At 43.4% G+C, this 24946-nt stretch overlaps 1 protein-coding gene across 1 annotated transcript in view; it reads right to left on the reverse strand.

The window, feature by feature from the left end:
- The window catches only part of ak8 (adenylate kinase 8), a 163400-nt gene that overhangs the window by 15023 nt on the left and 123431 nt on the right, over window positions 1–24946 (reverse strand). Inside the window, exon 12 of the mRNA XM_039764300.1 lies at window positions 23792–23933. Coding sequence (XP_039620234.1) covers window positions 23792–23933 — 142 coding nt within the window. The remainder of the gene's footprint in view (window positions 1–23791; window positions 23934–24946) is intronic.

Consider the following 24946-nt stretch of genomic DNA (forward strand, 5'->3'; position numbering starts at 1 on the left):
GCTCATACAGATGTTGACTATACGAGTAAGGCATGCCGATTGAGACCAAGCATGGGAGACGATTACCCACAATCCCACAGTGAGAAAGAGAGAGAGAGAAGAACCAACGGCTCACATAATCAACGTGATCACATAATGCTCGGCAGACAAAGCGTATACTGTCACGCTTTGGTCACAAAGTTCCACAGGTTCACTCAGGGTTTTCAAGAGACAGAACGTTGATTCGAATACAGGCGGAACAAACACAAGTCTCTTTCAGGAGTGATCCGGACTCACTGTCAAAACCGGTCGGCACAGCTCCGCCTCTTGATCAAAAGAACACAAAATCTTCCTCCTTAAAGAGGTGCGGCGGCTCGGGAGCCCTGACTGGAGCAGAGGATGTCGGGGGAAGATAGACAAGGCAGCGAGACACTAGGACAGCCACGGTGCGGTCTTTTAAATGTTCGAAGCTACGCGCGAGATGCAGATCATGTGGCACAGCAGCAAGCAGCAAGCAGCAGGTCAGCAGCTGATCCCGCAAAGAGGAGATGAAAAGCTGTGTTTGTTTCCCATTGTATCACTGTTTAAGAGGGGGTTTTGGAGGAGCGGCCACATCCCTTGGGGCCGCGTTCACAATACGTACTACTCGTATTGCAAGACCTCACTCGGTTATCAAGTTAAAATGTATGCAAAATGTTTGCTTGTCTTGCAAAACACTTGCATACCAAGATACTTGCAATCCAAGGTTTTACTGTACTTGCAAATTGAATCAATCCATAAACATTTAACGTCATACCTTCCATATACGGTGACACTTGGACATCAAACCCCGCCTACATCTAGCCCCGCCCCATCCTCTGTCCTGCTTGAGGTGGATTTGCTTCAGTTGGCTACAGCTGCAGGGGATTTACTGTTTTGCCATCAAGAGTGGCTGTTGAACAAGTAAAAGAAATAAACTAACAAAAATTATACCAGCTGAAGTAACCGCTCTCAAGGGGAACGAATTTGTAGTTGAAGTCGCACAGAACGTTCTGCTCTACTGCCAGACGGCTCTCCTGCACATGGAAATGTCAAGCGTTGGAATCTACAGATGGACGGCCAGCACAGACCCCACTATAGAAAATCCAGAAGCAGGTAGGTGGGCAGTTGGCTGAGGTCCCCAGGGTTGGGACATTGTTTTCAAGTTTCGTTTTTACAGTTGTCATAGTTCATCAGTTAGTTAATGGACAGACATTGTTGACTTCCATTTCTGTGTAATCAGTTTCTACCCTGTTGTCTGTGTGTTTTAACAAATCTGCATTTATGTGTGTATGTTTTCTGTATTTAGTAATTAGTATAAGCTACACTTGTGTTGTAACTTGAGAACTGTTCACAGCGCTCTGCGCCTGCACTCAGTCAAGCGCACGACACAAAACAATAAGTTGCAGTTATTGTATGAATGGGAAGAGCAACACCCAAAGCATTCTGGGATGAAAACGACCAAAATATGGATCTCAGCTAAATACAGTAAATAAAGGTGAACATCACACCAAACGAGATGGCTGACTGGTATTCTCCCACTCACTGCTCCCTGTCAGCCATTACAATGTGAAGTTATGCCAAGCAGGGGATGCCACACAGAGCGTGCCATCGGTCCCTTCCTCCCCAGGTGAAGCCGCTCGTACTTCTCAATGATTGATCCCCTTTTGAAATGGGATCAGGGCAGCTATGCAGAGGAGGAGGAAACTGGAGGAAGGGTGTCCTTCATTATCTGATGGAGAGTTATCTAAAGGAGTCTTTTTTATATGGGATCAAGTGGCACCATTTCCATAACAAAGGGCCAGCTGTACTGAGCCGGTATTTAATTTTATATTAGTTAAAAACTCATTTGCAGGTCAAAGCAGCATCCTATTCTTGTGTTTACCTCAACGAGGTGACCACACACGTCACATTTTTTAGCAAATTTGTCAAGCTGTATTCAGGGTAGAAGTCACCTCACAGAGCCCTTTAGTTCATGCATTGCCTTCTGAGGCAACAAAATACCACAGTCTGGTGGGGGACTGACAGGCAACTGCTGGGCAGACGGCCTCGCAGTTAAAGCCTTAGCTGAACAGAGATTGTGTGCCATCTGGTGGTCAAAAAGAACACTCTGCACACCCACTCAATGCTCCGTGCTGATTTGGTGTGCGTGCTGCTCTCTTTTACTTTCTTAGAACACGTCCACTTCACCGCCAGGAGTTATTTATGCTGTTTTAATCACCAGCTCTGAAAGTTCTGTGTTTCCATTATATAACTTCTTTCACAGTAAACAACCTTTCTCAGCATCTCCACTTTACAAATACAAGGCCACCTACAGTAACACGTGTGGCTACTGGCACAGCACTCAGTTGTTTCCTCAAAGAGCCTGTGCCCTGTTCTTGGCTCAGGTGCCATCTGTAAGGACTCTGCGTGTTCTCCCTTAATTCAAAGCCCCAGCATGTATGAGGGTGCCCTGTTATGGTTGATTTGGTGCCTGTCTTGCAATACTTTTACTGGAATAGCATTTGGATATCTACAGCTCTGAGATCAGGTCCAGAAAATGGACGGTTAGATGGCTGCTGCATGTTATCTTTGTTTATGAACGATGTGTGGTTACACACTGCAATGCTACAAATAACAACAACTACAACATTTACTTCTATAGCACATTTTCATACAATAATGTAGCTCAAAGTGCTTTACATGATGAAGAAAGGGAAAAGAGACAAAGTAAGAATGAAAATAAGAGAACATTAATTAACATAGGATAAAAGTAAGGTCCGATGGCCAGGAAGGACTGAAAAAACAAAAAAAACTCCAGACAGATGGAGAAAAAATAAAATCTGCAGGGGTACCGAGGCCACGAGACCACCCAGATTTCTGGATTTGTGGATTTCTTTTAAATTAATGTTCTGAAATTCACTTTCCAAAGGGTTTGGTAAGTATATATATACATACATAAAATCCAACATCTCTCTGTCTGTCTGTCTGCTTAGCTATCGACCCAGGGAACTACTTCACGGATTTAAATCTGATGAAGACCATGGAGCGGCTGCTGCTTCACCACCTGAGGCCACAGGTCCCCCACGCCCTCGACCCTCTGCAGTTCGCATACCAGGAGAAGGTGGGAGCGGAGGATGCCATCATCTATATGCTTCACCGATCCCTCTCCCACCTGGACAGAGGCAGTGGTGCTGTAAGAATTATGTTTCTGGACTTCTCTAGTGCCTTCAACACCATCCAACCTCTGCTCCTTAGAGACAAGCTGACTGAGATGGGAGTAGACTCACACCTGGTGGCATGGATTGTGGACTATCTTACAGACAGACCTCAATATGTGCGTCTAGGGAACTGCAGGTCTGACATTGTGTGCAGCAATACAGGGGCGCCGCAGGGGACTGTACTTTCTCCGGTCCTGTTCAATCTATATACATCAGACTTCCAATATGACTCAGAGTCCTGCCACGTGCAAAAGTTCGCTGATGACACTGCTATTGTGGGCTGCATCAGGAGTGGGCAGGAGGAGGAGTACAGAAAGTTAATCAAAGACTTTGTTAAATGGTGCGACTCAAACCACTTACACCTTAACACCAGCAAGACCAAGGAGCTGGTGGTGGATTTTAGGAGGCCCAGGCCCCTCATGGACCCTGTGATCATCAGAGGTGACTGTGTGCAGAGGGTGCAGACCTTTAAATATCTGGGAGTGCAGCTGGATGACAAATTGGACTGGACTGCCAATACTGATGCTCTATGTAAGAAAGGTCAGAGCAGACTATACTTTCTGAGAAGGTTGGCATCCTTCAACATCTGCAGTAAGATGCTGCAGATGTTCTACCAGACGGTTGTGGCGAGTGCCCTCTTCTACGCGGTGGTGTGCTGGGGTGGCAGCATAAAGATGAAAGACGCCTCACGCCTGGACAAACTTGTTAAGAAGGCAGGCTCTATTGTAGGATTAAAGTTAGACAGTTTAACATCTGTGGCAGAGCGACGGGCATTAAGCAGACTCCTGTCAATCATGAAGAATCCACTGCATCCACTGAACAGTGTCATCTCCAGGCAGAGGAGTAGCTTCAGTGACAGACTTTTGTCACCGTCCTGCTCCACTGACAGACTGAGGAGATCGTTCCTCCTCCACACTATGCGACTCTTCAATTCCACCCGGGGGAGTAAATGCTAACATTAATTTTATTTAAATTTTTTTTCATTTTTATTACTATTTAATTTAATATTGTTTCTTTGTATCAGTATACTGCTGCTGGATTATGTGAATTTCCCCTTGGGATTAATAAAGTATCTATCTATCTATCTATCTAAATCGGGCTTTTTTCTAGAATTTGCTTGGACATTCCAGTTAATTTTGCAACTTCTCTCATTTCGCTAAGGATCATAGTTTGCTTGCAGGAGTGATATATTTGCGCTAATCTGAGAGAGAGGCTGCGGGCCAAGGGGAGGGGGAAGTATGACGTCAGGAGTTGGAAGCATGATGGGGCCCTCCTCCCTGTCCGGTTTCACGAATACGAGGGCAGAGCCACAGGGCACGGCTAGTATATATATTATAGTTTACTGTCAAATAATGCAAAGAGTACGCGGCACGTGTTTCGCCCTTATTTGGGCACATCAGGCGTACACACTCCACTGCAACCCTCGCGGGATTTGAACCTCGGACGTCAGCGTCAGAGACTTAGTCCGTTTAGGCTGCACCACGAGAGAGATCGGAGTAATTACATTCATAGTATCCATAGTCTGAGTCTAGATCTGATTGTATGGATGGTTACCTACCAGTCGGCAAACATCCACCATGGGCCCTATCAGTAGGTATCCAACCATACAATCAAACCCTAACCCTATATATATATATATATATATATATATATATATATATATATATATATATATATATATATATATACACACACACACACACACACATGCACACTCACACACCTTAATACAAATAAAAATGTCTGTATGTCTGTGTATCTGTCCCGGTTACTATATCTCTGTCATTCTAACAGATGGAGCAATACAAATGTGTGTAGTAATAAAATGCACTGCATTTATCATTCCAACAAAAGGCACTTCACATACTTTAACACTGCATTTATGAATCTCACAGCAAATGGCACATAACAGAGACATATGCATTGCATTCGTCATTCCAAAACACTGCATATCTCACATATTTGAATATTATTACTATATTACTATGTTTGTGATGTACCATCTGTTGGAATGAAAAATGTAATACATTTTATTACACAAAATCAACATTTGTGTTAATGGTATGCAAACACTAAAGTCTACATTGATTAGTTAGATTTCAACCCGTCTCAAACAGGGAGCACAGTTACTATATAGTCACGCATGTACATTAGAGGGTCACCTTCTGGGTTTGTTACAGGTAAGCACTACCACCCAAAGACTTGAGCGGGTGCTATCCCTTTCTTTTTCTGGCTCTGCCTCCTTCAGTTCAAGGACTACTAACGCTGAGCAGACGGAGCTGCTGTCTAACCTGATCACTCTACAGAGCAGCTCTACCCTATTTTTGAGGCTCTACAGCCTGCTTATTGTTCTTTTTGTCCAAATTTAAACCATTATATGCATGTTTATTTTGATTTGTTGCCACTGATATTAAAGAGGCAACTGGGTTGGCACCCCAACATTTTTGGACTGGTGTATGTTCCCTTGGTTGATGAAAAAGAAAAAAGAAGAAAAATAAATATATATATATATATATATATATATATATATATATATATATATATATATATATATATATATATATATATATATATATACATATATACACACACACACACTGATGGTCAAAAGTGACCTAAAATGGTGAAAAAGTAAGCAGTAAACTACGAGAGGTATAAATTTAAAGTTTTGGTTAGCAAAGCTTGGAAAAAAAATTACATTTCAGTAATATTACAAACAGGCCTTCTTCAGGGAACAACTAATAGGTGACAACCTACAGATGTTCTGCAGCAGTTTAAGTAAATGAAGCCTTGCAAGTTGAAGCAAACAATTTGCACAGGTGTCCCAAATTTTGTTGATTACTTAAAAACCCTCTGTGTGTCTTAAAGCACAGTTGGAGCGGACTGTGTCACTGCATCCTCTGAGGTACTACTTGGACAATATTCCAGTGATATTGGCAAGAAAACAACAGTTAACAAATGAAATGACACCAAGCAATATCACTCTTAGAAGTAGTAGGCCTTTCACTTATGAGTCCAGTGGTGTCCTACACAATCCAAAATTAACTGGAAACTGGAAGAAACTCCACGTAAAGCTTCACCCGTGTAGAAGTGAAACAGGACAGTAAGGAGGGTCCTGCCCGGCTCCCCACTCCTGACGTCATGCTTCCCCGTCCCCATGACCCGCAGCCTCTATCTCGGATTAGCACGACAGACAGACGTTGGATTTTATATATAGAGATGTTTTATATATATATATATATATATATATATATATATAGCAGCAAATGAGCTCTTCATTCTACTCAGACACAAAAAAAGTAATTAATCCTTCTACAGACTGTGGAAAGTTACTAGGAAAGTTACAAACTTAGAGTAAACAACTTAGATGATCCAGCCTCTGCCATCTTTATATATGTAGATATTTCTCTATTATAAAAAAAAAATCTTGGAAGGAGACAAGACGTGATTATCTCAGAGACACTTTCACCTCCCGCGAGACGACAAGAGCTTAAGCAAAGAGATTTGGAAAAGTCCTGCGTGGTTATATCAGACACATTTCTTGTAGAGAGAAAGAAACAATATTCAATCATGGGCAGTTATGCGTTGTGTTGTCACTAAGTAATTCCAAACACGGAATCAAAATTCAATGCGATATTGAAAAAAAGGTAAAAGCGAAAAGAGATCGAATATATGAACATAGGTGATATGACAGAATTGCGCCATGCGAAATACAGATCATGTGGCACGGCGGCAGCAGCAAGCCAGCAACGGATCGAGCAAAGAGAAGGTAAAAAACTGTATGTGTTTTTCCTAGTGTATCACAGTTTAAGAGGGGGTGTCGGAGAAGCGACCATGTGTCCTTGGGGTGCGTTCAGCCCCCCTCTTCACAATGCAAGCGGCAGAGACGCGAAGTGGGGGTTTGCTCGAGCAAAGCGAGCAGGGGGCAAAGCCCCCTAGTATGTATAAATATAAAACATTTTATTCATAGTTAAAAGAGTGGAACAGAGAAGTGAGAGGATGCAGGGCTGAGTATTAACAATTCGGCTATCAACCTAAATATTTTGGCAACATTTTCATTACCTGGGAGCTCCTGCAAGAACGAAGAGTTTCCCATCGTCCAGTGCACTGCTTAATTAAAAAAAATAATTACCGTATTTTTCGCTCCATAGGACGCACTTTTTTTCCCCAAAAGGAGGGTGGAAATGTCTGTGCGTCTTATGGAGCAAATATTGCGTCACAGACCGTGATGTGTATTACTTGACCTGACCCAGATGATGACGACCCTTCTACACTGGAGAAAGAATGCACGTCGTACTTTTGCCGTCGCTGTACTTTGTATATGTACACGTGAAGCTCTGCAGTCTACTTGTGACTTTACGCTGTAGGAAGATATGTAAATAAATCAAGGTCAACAGGTAAATAACATTCAATGTGACTCTTATATACAAAGTACAGCGACGGCAGCTTCCACCTACAGCTATAGACTCGTCAGTATGCGAGCGAGCGACTCTCCACGCTAGTGTTTAGATCTGGACGGTGTATGTGCCCAAAAAAGAAGTCTGACTGCATTCTCGTACCGTTGCTTGCAAACTGAAGTGTCAGCGTGCACTTTTCGTGGCATTACACGTGTATTTTTTGAGCACGCCCGTGTCAATCAAACGCAAGAAGCTCTGCAGTCTACTTGTGACTTTACGCTGTAGGAAGTAAGTAAATAAAGCAAGGTAAATAACATTCGATTTGGCTTTTATGTAAATAACACATAAATGTTAATGTTTGGGACACATGCACCGTCCAGATCTAAACACTAACATGGAGAGTCGCTCGCTTACTGAAGAGTCTACAGGGTGGTCCAGATCGTCTGGATGACTTTGATTTATGCAGGGACGATTCCAGTTCGGCGCGAAGACGATTCTTCATGTTGTCAGTTCGCACTCTTCTCGATGGTCCGGGATTTTTCGGGTGATTTTCTATGTAATAAACTTAATAAATTATAACGTAATGAAAATTGCATAATTAGATCTGGACCACCCTATATAGTTGCAGGTGGAAGCTGCCATTAGCAATGCCTTAGATGGAACTGAAGATAGTATCATATATGAAGACAGATAGCGAAGAAAGTGATATCAGTGATTGTGAGCAACTGAGCTTCATAAATTCTGACACTAGCGACGAGGAGTTTTTGGGGTTTTCAGAAAACTAGAGGAGTGCTTGAACCTTAAAGTCTCTGCTCATTTGCTAATGACAGTGATGATGTTGACTTTACATGGTTGAAATGTTTTATTCTGCTATATTTTATTAAATATACTAGACATTAAGCCCGTTACAATAACGGGCGCTAGAACAGTAGTGCATAAACATTATTAGGAACAGTCTATATTAAATGGCAAGGGACCTTAACCTCAATCTGTTTGTTGTCTTAATTTTTTTGTTAAAAATATTTTTGCAAGAAGCCTAAAGTAAAATAATATTAAAAATAAAACAAACGTATATGACAATACAGTAAGTATAATTAATATTGCCTTAGTGTAAAGCTTTATAACAATCTGTAATACACAATATCTGAAGAAGATATTTAGGAAAATGTTTTTATTTTTGTACCTCAGGAAATTTTTCAATAAAATTTCATTATAGACAACATTTTTTGTAAACACTCTTGTTCAGGACCATCTACAACGTTGACAACAACATCTGTAAAACTTCTGACTCTTGATAATGCCACATATAACTGACCGTGGCTGAATACTGGTTCTGGCAAGTAAACGGCAACTTTTTCTAAGGTTTGCCCTTCAGCTTTATTAATTGTTATGGCAAAGGCTAATGTAACTGGAAATTGTCGCCTTCTTATGGTAAAGGGTAAATTAGTAGAGGATGGAGCCAAATCAATACGGGGAATATTCTGACGCTCATTTTCTTTTTTACAATCGAACTATTTGCTCGTATTTTTCTTTGTCTTTCAGCCTTTCTTTTGTTGATGTTTACTTGCTGAGCTGACCGTTCTTCCAGGAGATGTTGCTTATCTACGATTTGAGTGTCTGCGTCTTTTGTCCTACTTGATGTGTCCTTTGTTTTTTTGGGTGACATGTTGTTAGTAGGGCGGCGCGGTGGCGCAGCTGCTTCGCAGTTAGGAGACCCGGGTTCGCTTCCTGGGTCCTCCCTGCGTGGAGTTTGCATGTTCTCCCCGTGTCTGCGTGGGTTTCCTCCCACAGTCCAAAGACATACAGGTTAGGTGGATTGGCGATTCTAAATTGGCCCTAGTGTGTGCTTGGTGTGTGTCCTGCAGTGGGTTGGCACCCTGCCCAGGATTGGTTCCTGCCTTGTGCCCTGTGTTGGCTGGGATTGGCTCCAGCAGAGCCCCGTGACCCTGTATTCGGATTCAGCGGGTTAGAAAATGGATGGATGGATTGTTAGTAGATAGTTAGTAAACATGCACGCGGCAGTATGTGTGGCGTCTCCTTAGCAACGGATTTTATGTATGCGGCCGCGACTACCCAATCAGCACTCTCCCCAGCAATGATGTCCTTTATTTGCTTATCATGCAAGACCGCGGCTACGCCATTCACTGTGTGCCCAGCTTCCGGTGTGTGTACGTCCACGATGCCAGTCATGCGTGTCACACCGAGCCTCGCGCATGCGCACTTCATCAAAAGACACACACACACGGGCACCTGGACCCACACAGGGCTTTTATTAAAGAGGATTAGTACACCATTTGGTTCAGAATATTTTTTTCTTGTTTTCCTCCTCTAACCCTAGGTGTGTCTTATAATCAGGTGCGTCTTATAATCAGGTGCGTCTTATAATCAGGTGTATCTTATGGAGCGAAAAATACGGTAATTACAGAAAATAAAATGAATATTTCCTGTGGCTGTTATGTTGAACTGAGCAGAGTGTGGACTCCGAAGCAGCTGTGGTTCTACCTGCCTGAGGTTAATCTGCGTTTCTTTAAAAAGAAAACTTAATAATGTGTTTATTGAATTGTAAAGTGTCCTCGAGTGCATGAAAGGCGCTACATAAATAAAATGTATTATTATTATATTATTAAAACTGCCCATATACAGTTAGGGGGACTGCTAAAGTGAGGCAGGTTTCATTTCAGGACAGCACAGACTGTCTCAGACTATTTTCTTGATTGTTATTTCTCCATAATCTTAAATGGGAGCTGCGATGGATGCACTGGTGAGCTCAGTCTGCCTTGCTCAATGTATTCTCTAAATCATCCCAGCAAAGTATTTCTTTTTGGATTTGAAAATGTGTTTTATTTCATGATGCCTTATAAAAGGAGCATGCTGCAATTTCCAATGAGAAAAAAAAAATCTTACCCGGCTACTAATCAATAAAACTTAAAAGGCTGGATTTTTATTTCTGGAAGGAAAGACAGAATTATTAGGCTGTTTAGCATCTTAACATGTAAAAAGCTCACTGAGGTGGGACGTGGAGGTCAGTTTACCGCGATGGCAGGTCCCTTTATGCAGATGAGCTGGCAGGACTTGTCATTATTGATTTATTTATCTATCTGCATTAAAAGCCCGCGTAACTTGATAGCTGTTAATTAATAAAACTGTCAGGTAAATCGCCGCCATCAGACCATCTCTACCCCAATCAGTAACATTATCACTCGATTGTTTAGCTCTTGTGGACCACAGACCTCCAGCTCAATTAACTTAATGCTATGCAAATGAAGTCTCTCGCCATTAGCTCGACACCGGGGGATGTTAATGGTATAATTGAGGCTTTCTAAGAGGTAATTGGAGTTGATTTCCTCCATTAGTTCAACAAGTCTAATGTTAATGGAAGAGTACTTGGGCGGTGGGGTGCAAGGGTACCACCACTGGCCATCTCTAAAAAGACATTAAAAGGTAAAGAAGATGGAGATGTTGCCTTTACTCAGTATGTAAAGAGTCCCTTCAGCAGGCAAAGGATAGCATTTACAATCCAATTGAAAATCAGGCACGTAAAGAAACTACTATACAGTATATGATGGTAATACGTGCTCTCTGAATAACCTCAAATGGCACGTTCATTCAAATCAACGAATATCTGATGGCGTACAAATGTCTGAAAGAAATGTTACAGCATACAGAACAACCCGAGACACCACCGGCCACGGACGGTTAGGGATTTTCATACCGCCAGTGAGACGCAGCACACGGCCCCCGACTAACTGAAAATGCTGTAAAAGTCCTTGTTACTTTTTGTCGGGGGGTCTTCTCATCATTTTATATGCTTTCTTCTTTTTTTTTTTTAAATTGGAATTTCTAAATCTGGATCCTTACTCACGGGAACATGGGATCTCACGCATTGACTCCAGCCTGGCACTGCTGTTTCGTTCTTTATGCTTCACTCCATCTTGCCCATCCATTTGTCCCGGTAGAGACCTACAGTATTCTAAGCCATCCCTCCATTGTCTCACCCTCTTTAAGATTAGGATTAGGGAAGAGGGGTAAAAACATTAGGATTAGGGTTGGGAAAGGGAAAGACGACCCAAAAGACAGTGGGGTTTAGGTTAGGAATTCAGGGGGGCAGTCTAAAAGATTCGATTTTCGGAAGCCAGGTGGAAAGTAAAAGTTGTGCAGACTCTCGAGTCAATGAAAGCTGATCCAAATTATTTACGGAAAGCAAGGGCCTGCCTCATCAGGCAATACCAGTCAGATTTAGTCACGTGCCACGCACACTCACGGTGGGTTCATTCTCAGTCCTTTCTCAGTCATCTGTCCATGTGGGAAGAAAAATGAATTCTTTGAGAGAAGATCAATGCAGACAGAGGCAGAATGTATAAAATCTACGCACCACAGTGGCAATAAACCGCATGCAACCCATGTCTACAGCACATGGAGCAGATCTGCGTTGGGACCATGGCGGGGATGCCCAGTCTCAGCTGGCGAGGACCACAGAGCAACGGGCCTCAATTAAATGTGCTCTTATTGTTCTCCTGATGCAAAAATTCATTCACGGAAATGTAACAATTCTTGTTTTGTAATGCTGCGGTGGGAAGGCGCCCTGCCCGGGGTTTGTTTCTTGCCTTGTGTTGGCTGGGATTGGCTCCAGCAGACCCCGTGACCCTGCAGTTAGGATATAGAGGGTTGGGTGATGGATGGATGGAAGGATAGATAAAGAGGAGAAATGCGAGGTGAGGCAGCAATGAGCCTCACCTCACCTCGGACTGCACTCTCCCTCACATGCTGGGTTGATGCATGTAATTGTTGCCTGTTGCTGTCTCTCTGTATGTCGCCAATATACTGTTTACAGACACGTTTATTATACACCCTGACTTTCCACAGTCTGGCTAATATCTTTAATGAATGTGTGTGACATATCTAGTCTTGCTGATCGGACATAAAACCACAGTGTAAAGGCACAAGGTGAGGCAGACAGTACCGTGCCGCACTGAAGGGGGGGCATGTGCTCGTGTAGATGTAGTGGATTGGATAATGGATGGATGGATGGATGTTTCCTAACGGATTAGCACGAATATATCACTCCTGCAAGCAAACTAGGATACTTAGCACAATGAGAGAAGTCGCAAAATCAAGCAAATTCTAGAAAAATCTCGATCTAAATCCATTCAGTAGTTCACTTGTGAAAAGCGGACAGACATACACATGTTGGATTTTATATAATACGAAGCTGCCTCTGTTATTTTGCCTGGGCTTTGTGGGTGCTGTGAAGCCGAGGGCGCGTACAGCCACCCTAACCCGACACAGACAGGCAGGACACGAGTTTCACCACACGTTTATTTTACAGCTGGGGAGGCGCACAAGAGCACAATGTCCCCAACACCAAGTACAGCACAGTCCCTTCGGCTCCAGTCCTCTTTACAGGCCTTGTCCTTCTTCCTCTCGACTCTGGTCATTAAATAGAGGCAAATGGCCCCTTTTATAGGACCACCTGGGAGGATCACAGGTGTCCAGTGACCTTCTTCTGGCAGCACTTTCAGGTGTGGTGGAAGTGCTGCCAAACAGGCTCCAGTAAACGGCCACGGCCCCAGCAGGGTTGAGCTTCCATGCTCCAAACTTGTTGTCACACATGTGAGACTAGGAGGACGGTGTATGGACCAAGCAAAGGCAATTCCACGCCAGGCCAGGGAGTGGCGGGGTGCACAAAACCTTCTCCTGTTATCTCTACAGACCAACCGCGGGAAAACCTGTCTGAATCAGAGCGGATGACGTCACTTCCAGTTCCCTTACGTCACTTCCTGTCTGTTCCCCTAAAGCCGCCATTGTTACAAACCCTCGACAGTTCTGTTTTGGACTCCGTACTGAGAACATCTCTGTACCACTTAAAAACCTTTTGCAGCCAGGAATAACATACAGGTGGCTGCCCCAAACCTTTATAAGTGTGTCGAGTCTATTCATTTTTACAGTGTCCAGGGGAGACAGTATCCGGAATAAGAGAAGGACAAAGGCGTCCTGGCCAAGTAAGGGCCTCGGCGGTCCGCCACAATGGTCACCCAAAGAGACGCGTCCGCCTGCCAATCACTACTCACGGGGTCCATGAGGGCCCTGGTCCTCCTAAAATCCACCACCAGCTCCTTGGTTTTGCTGGTGTTCAGGTGTAGATGGTTTGAGTCGCACCATTTAACAATGTCTTTGATTTAATTTAATTTACTGCCCACTCCTGATGCAGCCCACCATACCAGTGTCGTCAGCGAACTTTTACATGTGGCAGGACTCCGAGTTGTATTGGAAGTCTGATGTATGTTGGCTGAACAGGACCGGAGAAAGTCCAGTCCCCTGCGGCGCTCCTGTGCTGCTGACCACAATGTTAGACCTGCAGTTCTATATACTTTGTTAATCCCCAAGAGGAAACTGTCTTTTCGCATGACCTTTGGGGGTCAGAGCACATTTGGGACTGACATGCATTGGGACTCCCAGTCATGACAAACATGCAAAAATGAAAATGAAGAAGCCACTTTTCAAAATTCATAGTCATCTTCAATTCTGTCCACACTTGTTTAAATTCATTTAATGTGTACCGCGTCTAATTAATTAGCTTGTTGGTTAATTGCCGGGGGCCTTTTCATCAGTGTATGATTTGGTTTTTTTTCGGAGATATAAAGTCTCATTTTTATTAATTAATTCTCTTTTCATGTCGAATTTGTCCCCTTAATTATATCAAAATAGTTTCTGTCTAACAGAGTTACGACATGGGAAGACCACCAGTCAGGTCCCTTTTCATTGTGCACCCATTCATGTTCGTGACCCGTTTAGTCCTTTATAGATTTGCAGGAAGCCAAAACACACCTCAGACGCAGAAATCATCTGACAAAGAGTGGTTTATCGTGATATTGTGCTTTATTGTACTTGTGGCTGTGATTGGGGTGGGAAACGCTTATAGGGAAGAGTTTGTCACAAATAAAGACTCTTTGGGCTTTGAATGTGTGTCCTGAGCCCTCCTGTGTTGGGTGTTTAGGGAGCTGGAGCGCCCCCTACTGTCCACATAAGTCATGTAGAATTTACCAACTGGCTGTAAACAGACTAATTCTGAAAAGACAACAATCTTAGCAGTATTCAGTATTAGCAGCATTTAGGTCGTGTCTCGAACTCTGCCTGGGGTTCATATTCATGTTTTGTGTCTCTTTTGATCATTTGTGATTCTTTGATCCAACCCGCTATATCCTAACACAGGGTCATGGGGGTCTGCTGGAGCCAATCCCAGCCAGCACAGGGCACAAGGCAGGAAACAAACCCCAGGCAGGGTGCCAGCCCACTGCAGTTTACCTATCTATATATCTATTAATTATATTAGTGCCTTTCTATTTATCTATCTGTTAATTATATAGTGCCCTTCACATTTCTATTATATAGTTCTGCCTATTAATTATATAGTGCCTTTTACCCATCTATACATCTCTCTATCAATTAAATAATGTCTTTCTATCTCTCTGTCTATTAATTATATAGTGCCCTTCACCTTTCTATCTATTAATTATATAGTGCCTTTCACCTATCGATACATCTCTCTATCAATTAAATAATGTCTTTCACCTATCTATACATCTATCTATTAATTATATAGTGCCTTTCACCTATCAATCTCTCTATCTATCAATTAAATAATGTCTTTCACCTATCTATATATCTATCTATCAATTATATAGTGCCTTTCTATCTCTCTGTCTATTAATTATATAGTGCCCTTCACCTTTCTATCTATTAATTATATAGTGCCTTTCACCTTTCTATCTATTAATTATATAGTGCCTTTCACCTATCTATCAATCTCTCTGTCTATTAATTAAATAATGTATTTTACTTATCTATCTATTAATTATATAGTGCCTTTCACCCTTCCATCTATTATATAGTGCCTTTCATTTCTATCTATCTATTAATTGTATAGTACCTTTCATATATCTATCTATCTATCTATCTATCTATCTATCAATTTTCTTTCAAGGTCTAGTCATTTATAATAACAGTACAAGTATTCATTCTAATCTTAGGAAGATGTCCTTCCTGTCTTGGAACCAAACCTTCATTTTAAGCTCCACATATTTTTTGGGGGGGTCCCTACACCTCGTGAGATAAGAAGAAGATGAATTGTGTGGAGCCGCCCTCAGAGAATGCGATTTCGTAGCCGTACACCTGGGAGGTCCGCAGCTGGCATGTGTCCAGAGGCCATGTTGTTATCAAAGTTCTGCTGGTCACTCTGGATACCCAAGTCGGCCCCCCATGCAGGAATCCTCTCCTGTTTTAATTCAGGCTGGCACAGAGCTGAATGATTTAGCGCCTAATATTGATTTTCCTTGAACGCTATAATTGAACTTCTGTTTAAATTTTGAAATATCATCTATCAGAGTAATGCCCATCATATTTTTTTGGCACAAATAATTGGATTTTTTTATTTTATTTATTTCCTTTTTTTATCAATAATAGTTTCTCTCGAGGGATGGCAGCTTGCTTGACATGCCTGGGAGGTCTTTGTCATCACTGTACACAGTGCAAAGGTTATGTATCTTCCACGGCTCAAAATGTAATTTCATCTGCAGGCTCGGGAGATTGTGCTTTTGATCTGTATGCAAGCCGGCCTTTAAATACACAATTCCGGTGGTGCCCTTTCATTTTCTGACTGTGTATAAAGCCAGAATGCTGATGTAGTGTAATATCTCCATCCAAAATCCAGTATGCAAAGAGAAACGATCTTGCACTTGGCATCCCAGCAAAAAGCGCGGGCACCTTGACAATCTGAGCGCACCATCAGACCCTCCTGGAGCTCAAACAGTTCGGGTAATCAATAGTCAGGGGTCTTTACTAGGGTGGTCTCGGGTAATCTGGATAGTCATCGCCCCACTGAGCTCAAGTGATTGTCAAGGCCAGCCTACCAGCGTCCCTGCCACTCTGCATAGGCCAACTCCACAATGAATATTCTTCTCCATGCTTAACAAACTCCTGGTAAATGGCAGCTCGCTGGGTCGCTGGCGCTCCTTTAGCTAGAGTAATGAGGACTAATCCCCAGCTCACACCTCGCTGTTTAAACAGCTCTAGGCTCAGCTTTTTCTGTAATGGAGTAATTAACCCTGCTGACCCCCTTACCACGCACAGAGAGACTTCCGTGCAATTCCAACAGGCAAATTCCAGTTAACCCCTCTACCCACGGAAAGGGAAAACTACTTTATTCATCCCTCCTGGCTTAATATGATCCTCTGCCTTTTTATTTGAATGTCAGTCATAATCTGATGGCTCAATCCCTGTAAGCCTTTCAAACGGCCTGATTATATGACTTCACTCCTGGGCGAAGAAGAAGAAGGGAAGAACAATCGTCTGCCACTTTCGGAATCGGAGCCCAAACAACACAGAGGACCTCAGACACGTGGAATACGTGGCCAAGTGGTCCGGTAGACAGCAGGGATGGAGGGGCCATCAAAACTCGACTTGAATGAAGTGGAGTGGAGTAGACTGGTGGCCTGTTCTGGTCCAGCTTGTTCAAATGGACGAGACCCACCTGTGATGTGGGCCTCACTGAACCGGCTTGAGATAACACATGATGATGATGATGATGATGATATACGAGTGGAAAAATCAAAACTAAAAATACAGTCGTGGCCAAGACTTTTGAGAATGACACAAATATTAATTTTCACAATGTTTGCTGCTTCTGTGTTTTTAGATCTTTTTGTCAGATGTTTGTTTCTATGGTAGACTGAATTACAATGACAAGCATTTCAGAAGTTCCAAAGGCTTTTATTGACAATGACATGAAGTTTATGCAAAGAGTCCATATTTGCAGTGTTGGCCCTTCTTTCTTTTTCAAGACCTTTGCAATTCGCCCTGGCAGGCTGGCAATCAACTTCTGGGCCAAATCCTGACTGATGGCAGCCCATTCTAGCAGAATCAATGCTTGGAGTTTGTCAGAATTGGGGGGTTTTTGTTTGTCCACCCATTTCGTGACCTCAAGTTCTCCACAGGTTTAAGGTCTGCGGAGTTTCCTGGCCATGGACTCCACATTTTGATGTTTTGTTCCCTGAGCCACTTAGTACTCAGTTTTGCCTTATGGCCCGGTGCTCCATCATTGTTGGTCACCAAACTGTTCTTAGATGTTTGGGAGAAGTTGCTCTCATTGGATGTTGTGGTCCCATTCTTTATTCATGGCTGTTCTTAGGCCAAATTGTGAGTGAGCCCACTGCCTTGGCTGAGAAGCAACGCCACACATGAATGGTCTCAGGGTGCTTTATTGTTGGCCTGACACAGGACTGATGGTAGCGCCGCTCACCTTTTCTTTTTTCCCCGATGCCCTAAACAATCAGAAAGGGGATTCATCAGAGAATGACTTGACCCCAACAGTTCTCAGTAGTCCAATCCCAGAAAATCCGTCTGTCCCTGATGTTTTTCTTGGCTTCTTTGCTGCCCTTCTTGACACCCACCGGGCCATCTGTGGTGTTATGGGTCCACAGCTCGTGGAGAAAAGGCCATTGATTTTAAATAAATAATCACCGCACCCGAGGCGGCTTCGTGAGGGGGGCGTTGTTGTAGCGAGCCGCGGGGCAGTCGTCGATGTGGGCGTTTCTCACCGTGTGCACAGGTGAGGAACTACCCACATTCGTGATTGCTCCCGTGGCTAATGCTGCAGCTGTGATGGCCCCTCACATTTTTAAAAGAAGCGCAAGTCGGTTGGGGAGAAAGAGAGAGAATCGATCAGAGAGAAAGGAAAGGAGAGGACGGAGGTTACAGGGAGCGTGGAAGCAAGCGGTGCAGGAGAGAGACGGACACGCGGAGCATGTGGTGAGCGCGCGATCGAGCGCTCGTGGGCAGCTGCGAGGAAGCTGGGTGTTAGGCCGACACCCAGGTGTTTGTGTAGATGTCGCTCCCGCTGAGCGATCTGGTAGCGGGAGTGACAAGGTGAAAGCGACGGGCCGCAGAGGCCATGGAAAAGGCAGCGGAAGTCGGGAGACTTGGTGATGGAATCCCCAACGTGGGCGACCTGGCCGTTGAGGGTAATCAAGTCTCGGGAACTGGGATGAGTGCCAGACCGAAGCCAGGGATCGGGAGGTCTCCAGTCTCGAGCGTGTGAAGTAGGAGGGCAGCTGCAGAGAGCGTCTTGCCTGCTGCTAAGCCCGTACGGGATAAGCAGGTGAGACGCATACAGAAAATAGGCACCGGATTGTGTTAGTGTTTTAAGATTGATTCCATAAGAAGTTTTAACCTCATGTTTTAAAGGAATGTGTTTTTTCTATTGAGTATTAACCCCCACGTGTTCTTTTAATGGATTATTTATTTTATTGAAGATCTGCACTATTTATTGGAACACTGTTTTTGATTTGATGGACAATTATAAATAAAAGCACTTTGGCACTTTTTGTATACCTTCCCCTTGCTGGAATCATTTGCCTCCATTGACTAGCTCACTCGGTTACATTATCGACGGTGTTGGGTTCGAGTGCTTCCAATAGCAATGGGAGTGTGGAGCCAGAACCCACATCGTCACACCATCCTCCAGAAGTCTTCACCTCACATACACCTGCCTGCTGCCATTCCTGAGCGAGCTCTGCCCTGGTGGTGCCCACAGCTGAATCAACTTTAGGAGACGCTGCTGGAACTTGCTGGACTTTCTTGGGTGCCCTGAAGCCTTCTTCACCTCTCTATTGTAACTCGATCAGCGTGACAGAGTGACCTCCAGCCTTGTCCTCGTCGACACTCTAACCCGTGTGAATGAGAGGATCACTGAAGTGACGTCAGCAGGTCCTCAGGGCTGACATGCAGTGTTTTTTTTGGGATGAAATTTATTTTCATGGCAAAGAGGGACCTGGTAATTAATTGCAATTCATCTGATCACTTGTCAGAACATTCTGGAGTCGATGCCATCCTAAAAACTGAGGCAGCAAACTTTGTGAAAATGAATATTTCTGTCATTCTCAAAACTTTTAACCATGACTGTACATTATGAGGACAAAAAGGAACTTCACAGAAACAGATAAGGGAATGAAAAAGCACCAGTTGAGGCAGGACACTAGAAACCTTCCATGGCATTAGAAATCCCCCAATCGCACCTTAGAAAGACATCGAGGCAATTTGAAACAACTGGGTGTCGGTCAAAACCAAGTAACTGGGTTGGCATCACAATTAATCTATCTATTATATAGTGCCTTTCACATCTATTATATAGTAGCTTTCATATTTATCTACCCATCTATCTATTATATAGTGCCTTTCATATCTATCTATCTATCATATAGTGCCTTTCACATCTATCTATTATATAGTGCCTTTCACATCTATCTATCCATCATATAGGCATTTCACATCTATCTGTTATATAGTGCCTTTCATTTATCTATCTATTATATAGTGCCTTTCACATCTATTATATAGTGCCTTTCATATATCTATCTATCTATTATATAGTGCCTTTCACATCTATCTATCTATCTATCTATCTATTATATAGTGCCTTTCATATATCTATCTATCTATTATATAGTGCCTTTCACATCTATCTATCTATCTATTATATAGTGCCTTTCACATCTTTCTATCTATCTATCTGGCACATGTCACAAAACAACTTAATGAAGAAACCAAAACTGAAAAATATGGCAGGAAACACACAACAGCAAGAAGGAGCACATCTGGGGGTCTTTTCTGCCAGCTGCTATCAGGTAATTCAGTGCTTCCTCCTTAATGTTCCATTAAGTTCATTTTGCAATTTCTACACAGTGTATGTGACTGATTGATTTACTGATTGACTGACTGATTTATTCTATCCGTGTTTTTAGGTTTCTACTGCTGTATCCACCTACCGTACAAGTCCCCTTAGAGTTAATAACCTTGACCTAATTTAACACATCACAGAATTTGTCGAAAGAGTTTAACGGTCAAGGCTCGAATTTAAAATTGACGAGTTGGGGTTCAGTGGTGAGCAATGGAAGATTATGTGTGCCAAAACTAAATGCAATCCAACCTGTTAACTACGTCGAGATGTAAATCATATGCAGGTGGTCCATTTAATTTTGTGTCATATTTCAAAACATATCAACCAAACAATGGAGTCCTCTCCACTACAGTACGTGATTGGTTTCTATGTCAGTTTCAAATGTCTCAGTGTGTACTGCGCTTCAATTCGAGGCCGCACTCAAATGACCAATCAGTGTCAAGAGGTGGGGCAAGGGGCGTCAACAGCCCTGCCTTTTGATGCTGATTGGTCGCTTGATTACATTTAGTTTTGGCACCACTGAAGCGCGGCCTCGAATCAACATGCAGGATGCAGTGAGGCGCCCGTAAGCGAAATGCAATTCTGTCTGCTTTGCTTTTAGTTATGACACACGATCTGTGAATAGGAATGAAAATGCGTTGTAAACTGATATAAAAATCATGTGGCGCTGTGAAAGGCAATCGGATCATTTGGTGGATGTGTTTTAAACGGTAACATGATGAGATGGCCCACTAGCACACGTATTGCACTTTCCTATAGTTAACACATTGGATCGCATTTTAAATGTTGGCACAAATAATCTTCCATAGTGAGCATTTCAGTTTACCCGAAAAACACACTTCCCTATCAAAGACCACCTTAACATGGAGCCCAGTGGTGGCAGCTTTAATTAGAACTATAGGGCATGCTGACCTATACAAAGCAAACACTGCAAAGGATTTAAAGGATTTACATTAACTTGACATTCTCATGCTTATGACTATGCAGTGAGGCAATTAAAAAGATGAATAAAACGTCAACTTAAATCCTTAAACGTGCTGAACAGAACAAGGCACCTTACGCTTAAACTCTGTGCCGCCATACTGACGTGACATTTTATAGTGTTGTGTGCGATTACTCGGCTGAAAACCAAAGGGAGCAGATGAGGTCCACCACGTACAGAGCATCACAACACGCGGCCACTTCCGCCTCAGACAAGCGCAGACACGGAAGGCTACGTGCAGACGGGCCATCAGAATTACCAAAGACTTTGATTAAGTTCACCCGTAACAAAGCCTGCAGTTAGAGAGTCAGCTGTGTACTACGTGATCCCTGTAGGGATTATGGGGGGACGTCAGGGGGGACCTTGTCAAACAAAGACTTCTAGAATTCAGTTGAACAAGCTACCAAGTCGTGTGGACCTCTCCTGAGACATGGGAGCGACTTAGCTAGGAGCGAAACAGACAAACCTGATGGACTCGATGGCTTCTTTGTCATTTGGATTACTGAATGTTGTTGTGTAATGGGGGTGCTTTCTTGCCTCACAACCTCCAATCCTTGTGGAAATTGAAATCAGAATGCAAATGAAAAAGAAACTCTACACGAAAATGTGTTTCATCCTTTAAGACTTCTGAGAATAGAGAGAGTCTGGCTCTTTACTGTCACGCAATAACACACACTTGCTAAAACTTACATTCATTATCCGCCTTAATAAACAGAAAGTGTCTGTCTGCCTGTCCAGTTGCTAGGACTTTGTCATGTTTTATAAGAAAATACATTCTTATTATGTCATTCCAACAGATGGCGCATCACAGACACCAACACTGCCTTTATGAACCTCATACCAAATAGTATATAACAGAGGCGTATGCATTGCTTTTGTCGTTCCAACAGATGGAGCATCGCAAACATTAACACTGCCTTTTTGAACCCCATACCTAATAGTATATAACAGAGGCGTATGCATTGCTTTTGTCGTTCCAACAGATGGAGCATCACAGACACCAACACTGCTTTTGCAAATCCCATATCAATTGACATTTAACAGAGACAAACCCAATGCATAGTGCACTGCAAATGTTAACGCCAAGGTCTCCACTGATGGAACTATCAACATTGAAAATCACGGTCAAGTTGCATCTTGATGCGAGAGAAATGTGAATTATGCGAATTCAGTAAGGAAAGTGGAGAACAGAGAGGCCACCTTGGAGACATTAGCCGGTGATATTGCTCATGTCTTGTATTTACTCACTGCATTCTTAGTGTTCACCCCCCCAGAATGAGCCAATTTTTTTTCTTTTCAAAATGAAAAATGTTATTACACGTAGCAGAAACATATAAACACTGAAATATCATCATCAATACAATGGGCAAGGTCTGTCGAGTGTCCACTGCTGTACTGACTCAGATTCAGGCCACGTCTGTCATGTGACACCAAGGCAGAGCTGACATCACAGTCTGTTTCTGTGCGCACTTTTCTAAGGGCAGAGGGTTGAATGTCAGTGGCCGATCCACACGACACGACACCCCCCTCGTGTTATTGTAGGCTACCACAGCCCAAGGTGCATTGACTTCCACATTTCTCCTAAAATGAACAACAATTACTGCATTGCGAACAGTGCTAAGGGGGGCAAAAGTCTCACACTCAATCACAATTATTATGTCTTTTTGCTGAACCTTCAGGTGATCACATTCACCAGGCACATCACGGTGGTTTGCTCATGCAGTGCCATATCATGCATCCTTTTCACTATCTGATGACCAATTCACTTTGTCATCACGATCGCTCAATCAGATCTTCTAAAATTGCCCTTACGGCTTTTCATTTGCCATTGTGTTTTCGTTGGAGGCTCCGCCCCACTCATGAATATTGATGAGTTACCTTTCAGTGACAAGCCAAGCAAAATGACACCTTTTATTGGCTAACTAAAAAGATTACAATATGCAAGCTTTCGAGGCAGCTCGGGCCCCTTCTGCCTGAAGAAGGGGCCTGAGTTGCCTCGAAAGTTTGCATATTGTAATCTTTTTAGTTAGCCAATAAAAGGTGTCATTTTGCTTGGCTTTTCTCTACATTCATAATGGCTAACACGGTACAACAACCTAGTACTACTTTCAGTGACAAGAAATATTCATGATCGCCTGATCATGTTGTTATTTTGTCCACTAGATGGCAGCAGAATACTCCCCCATGAGTTATTAGGGTTTAACAGTGAACAGCAGAGGATTACGCGTCACCCTGAGCCTGACTCGGGTTTAACCGTAATTACATAAAATTCCGAGCCCAAGTCACACTTGAGGTTAACAAGAAGAAGGTTAAACTCTGAAAAATAATACTGGAGGTTATCATATTTACAGCACCTTAAAATGTGATGGATATAATTGGTCAGAGTGACTGAAATGGCTACATGTCTAAGAAATCGGGCCAGACCAACGGTAAAATACTTCTTACAGCTGACAGAGCAAGTAACCAGGACTAAAATCACACATACCTGTTGGGGATAAAGCCGGCATCATTCAGCTTCTCAGCCTGGTCCAGGTCTCGAGGGAAGTCGTGCAGGACCCAGCCTTGGGTGGTGCAGTCGAGTTTGCTCAGGCGCTGAGTGAGGATCTTCAGCACAATCGTGTCCGGCACTGCAGATACAATCAACAGTACAACGCCGTTAAAAACAAGATAAACGGTTAAATATCTGACAGGCGCATCACAGCACAACAGCTTCAAGCAGAGCTTAACAACAATTGTGAAGTTCCCCTTGGGATTAATAAAGTATCTTATCTATCTATCTATCTAACAGTCGGGTCAGGTCAGGTCGGGGAGCATGCACTGGTACAGCACGTTGCCGCACCCACCACGCGATGAAAAGGCAGACACACAGTCAAGTCCCACCCTCTATCTGCTGCAGCCAAGTGTCACGTGGGCATCACCATGGCCTGGTCCATCCACTCGGGAGGGTCCTGAGAACCCTCGGGTAATCGCACCACATGGCCGTAGTGCCGTAACTGACGCTCCCTCACAGCGCAGGTAATGTGCCTGATTCGGGACTCCATGAGCAACACAAAGTCAAACAGCGGGACCCAAAGATTCTCTGAAGGGACACCAAAGGAGTCCAGTCATCATCTCAGGTCACTGGATAGCGTCCATGTCTCACAAAACAGGAAGCACCAGGACTCTAAAGACTTGGACCTTCGTCCTTTTGCAGATATCAGGAGCGCCACACACCCCTTTCCAGCGACCTCATGACCCCCCATGCTCTCCCAACCCGTCTACCGACTTCAGAGGAAGAGTCACCAGAGACATGAATGTCACTGCCGAGGTAAGTAAACCTCTCGACGAGGTCGACACTCTCCGCAGACTCTTTGGTTTTTATCAGGACACTCGCAAGCCCAGACACTCCAAGTCGAGCTTAATAGTGCAGGTCAAAAAAAGCAAATGTCAGCTTCTACTGTGAAGGGGAGGCTTTGTGCTGCAGGTTCGACAGGGCGAGTGGCAGGAAGAAAGCCTTTCATTAAAGCCTTGAAATACCGGCTGTGGACCACTGCACTCTGGGTAAAGTCTCCTCTTCACAGCACAAACTGAGATTTGCTTTTTGTAAACCTGCACTGTTAAGCTGTGCTTGAAGCTGTTGTGCTGTGAGGCGCCTGTCAGG

Source organism: Polypterus senegalus, chromosome 9 (assembly GCF_016835505.1).
Source record: "Polypterus senegalus isolate Bchr_013 chromosome 9, ASM1683550v1, whole genome shotgun sequence".
In the NCBI taxonomy this organism is placed as follows: Eukaryota; Metazoa; Chordata; class Cladistia; order Polypteriformes; family Polypteridae; genus Polypterus; species Polypterus senegalus.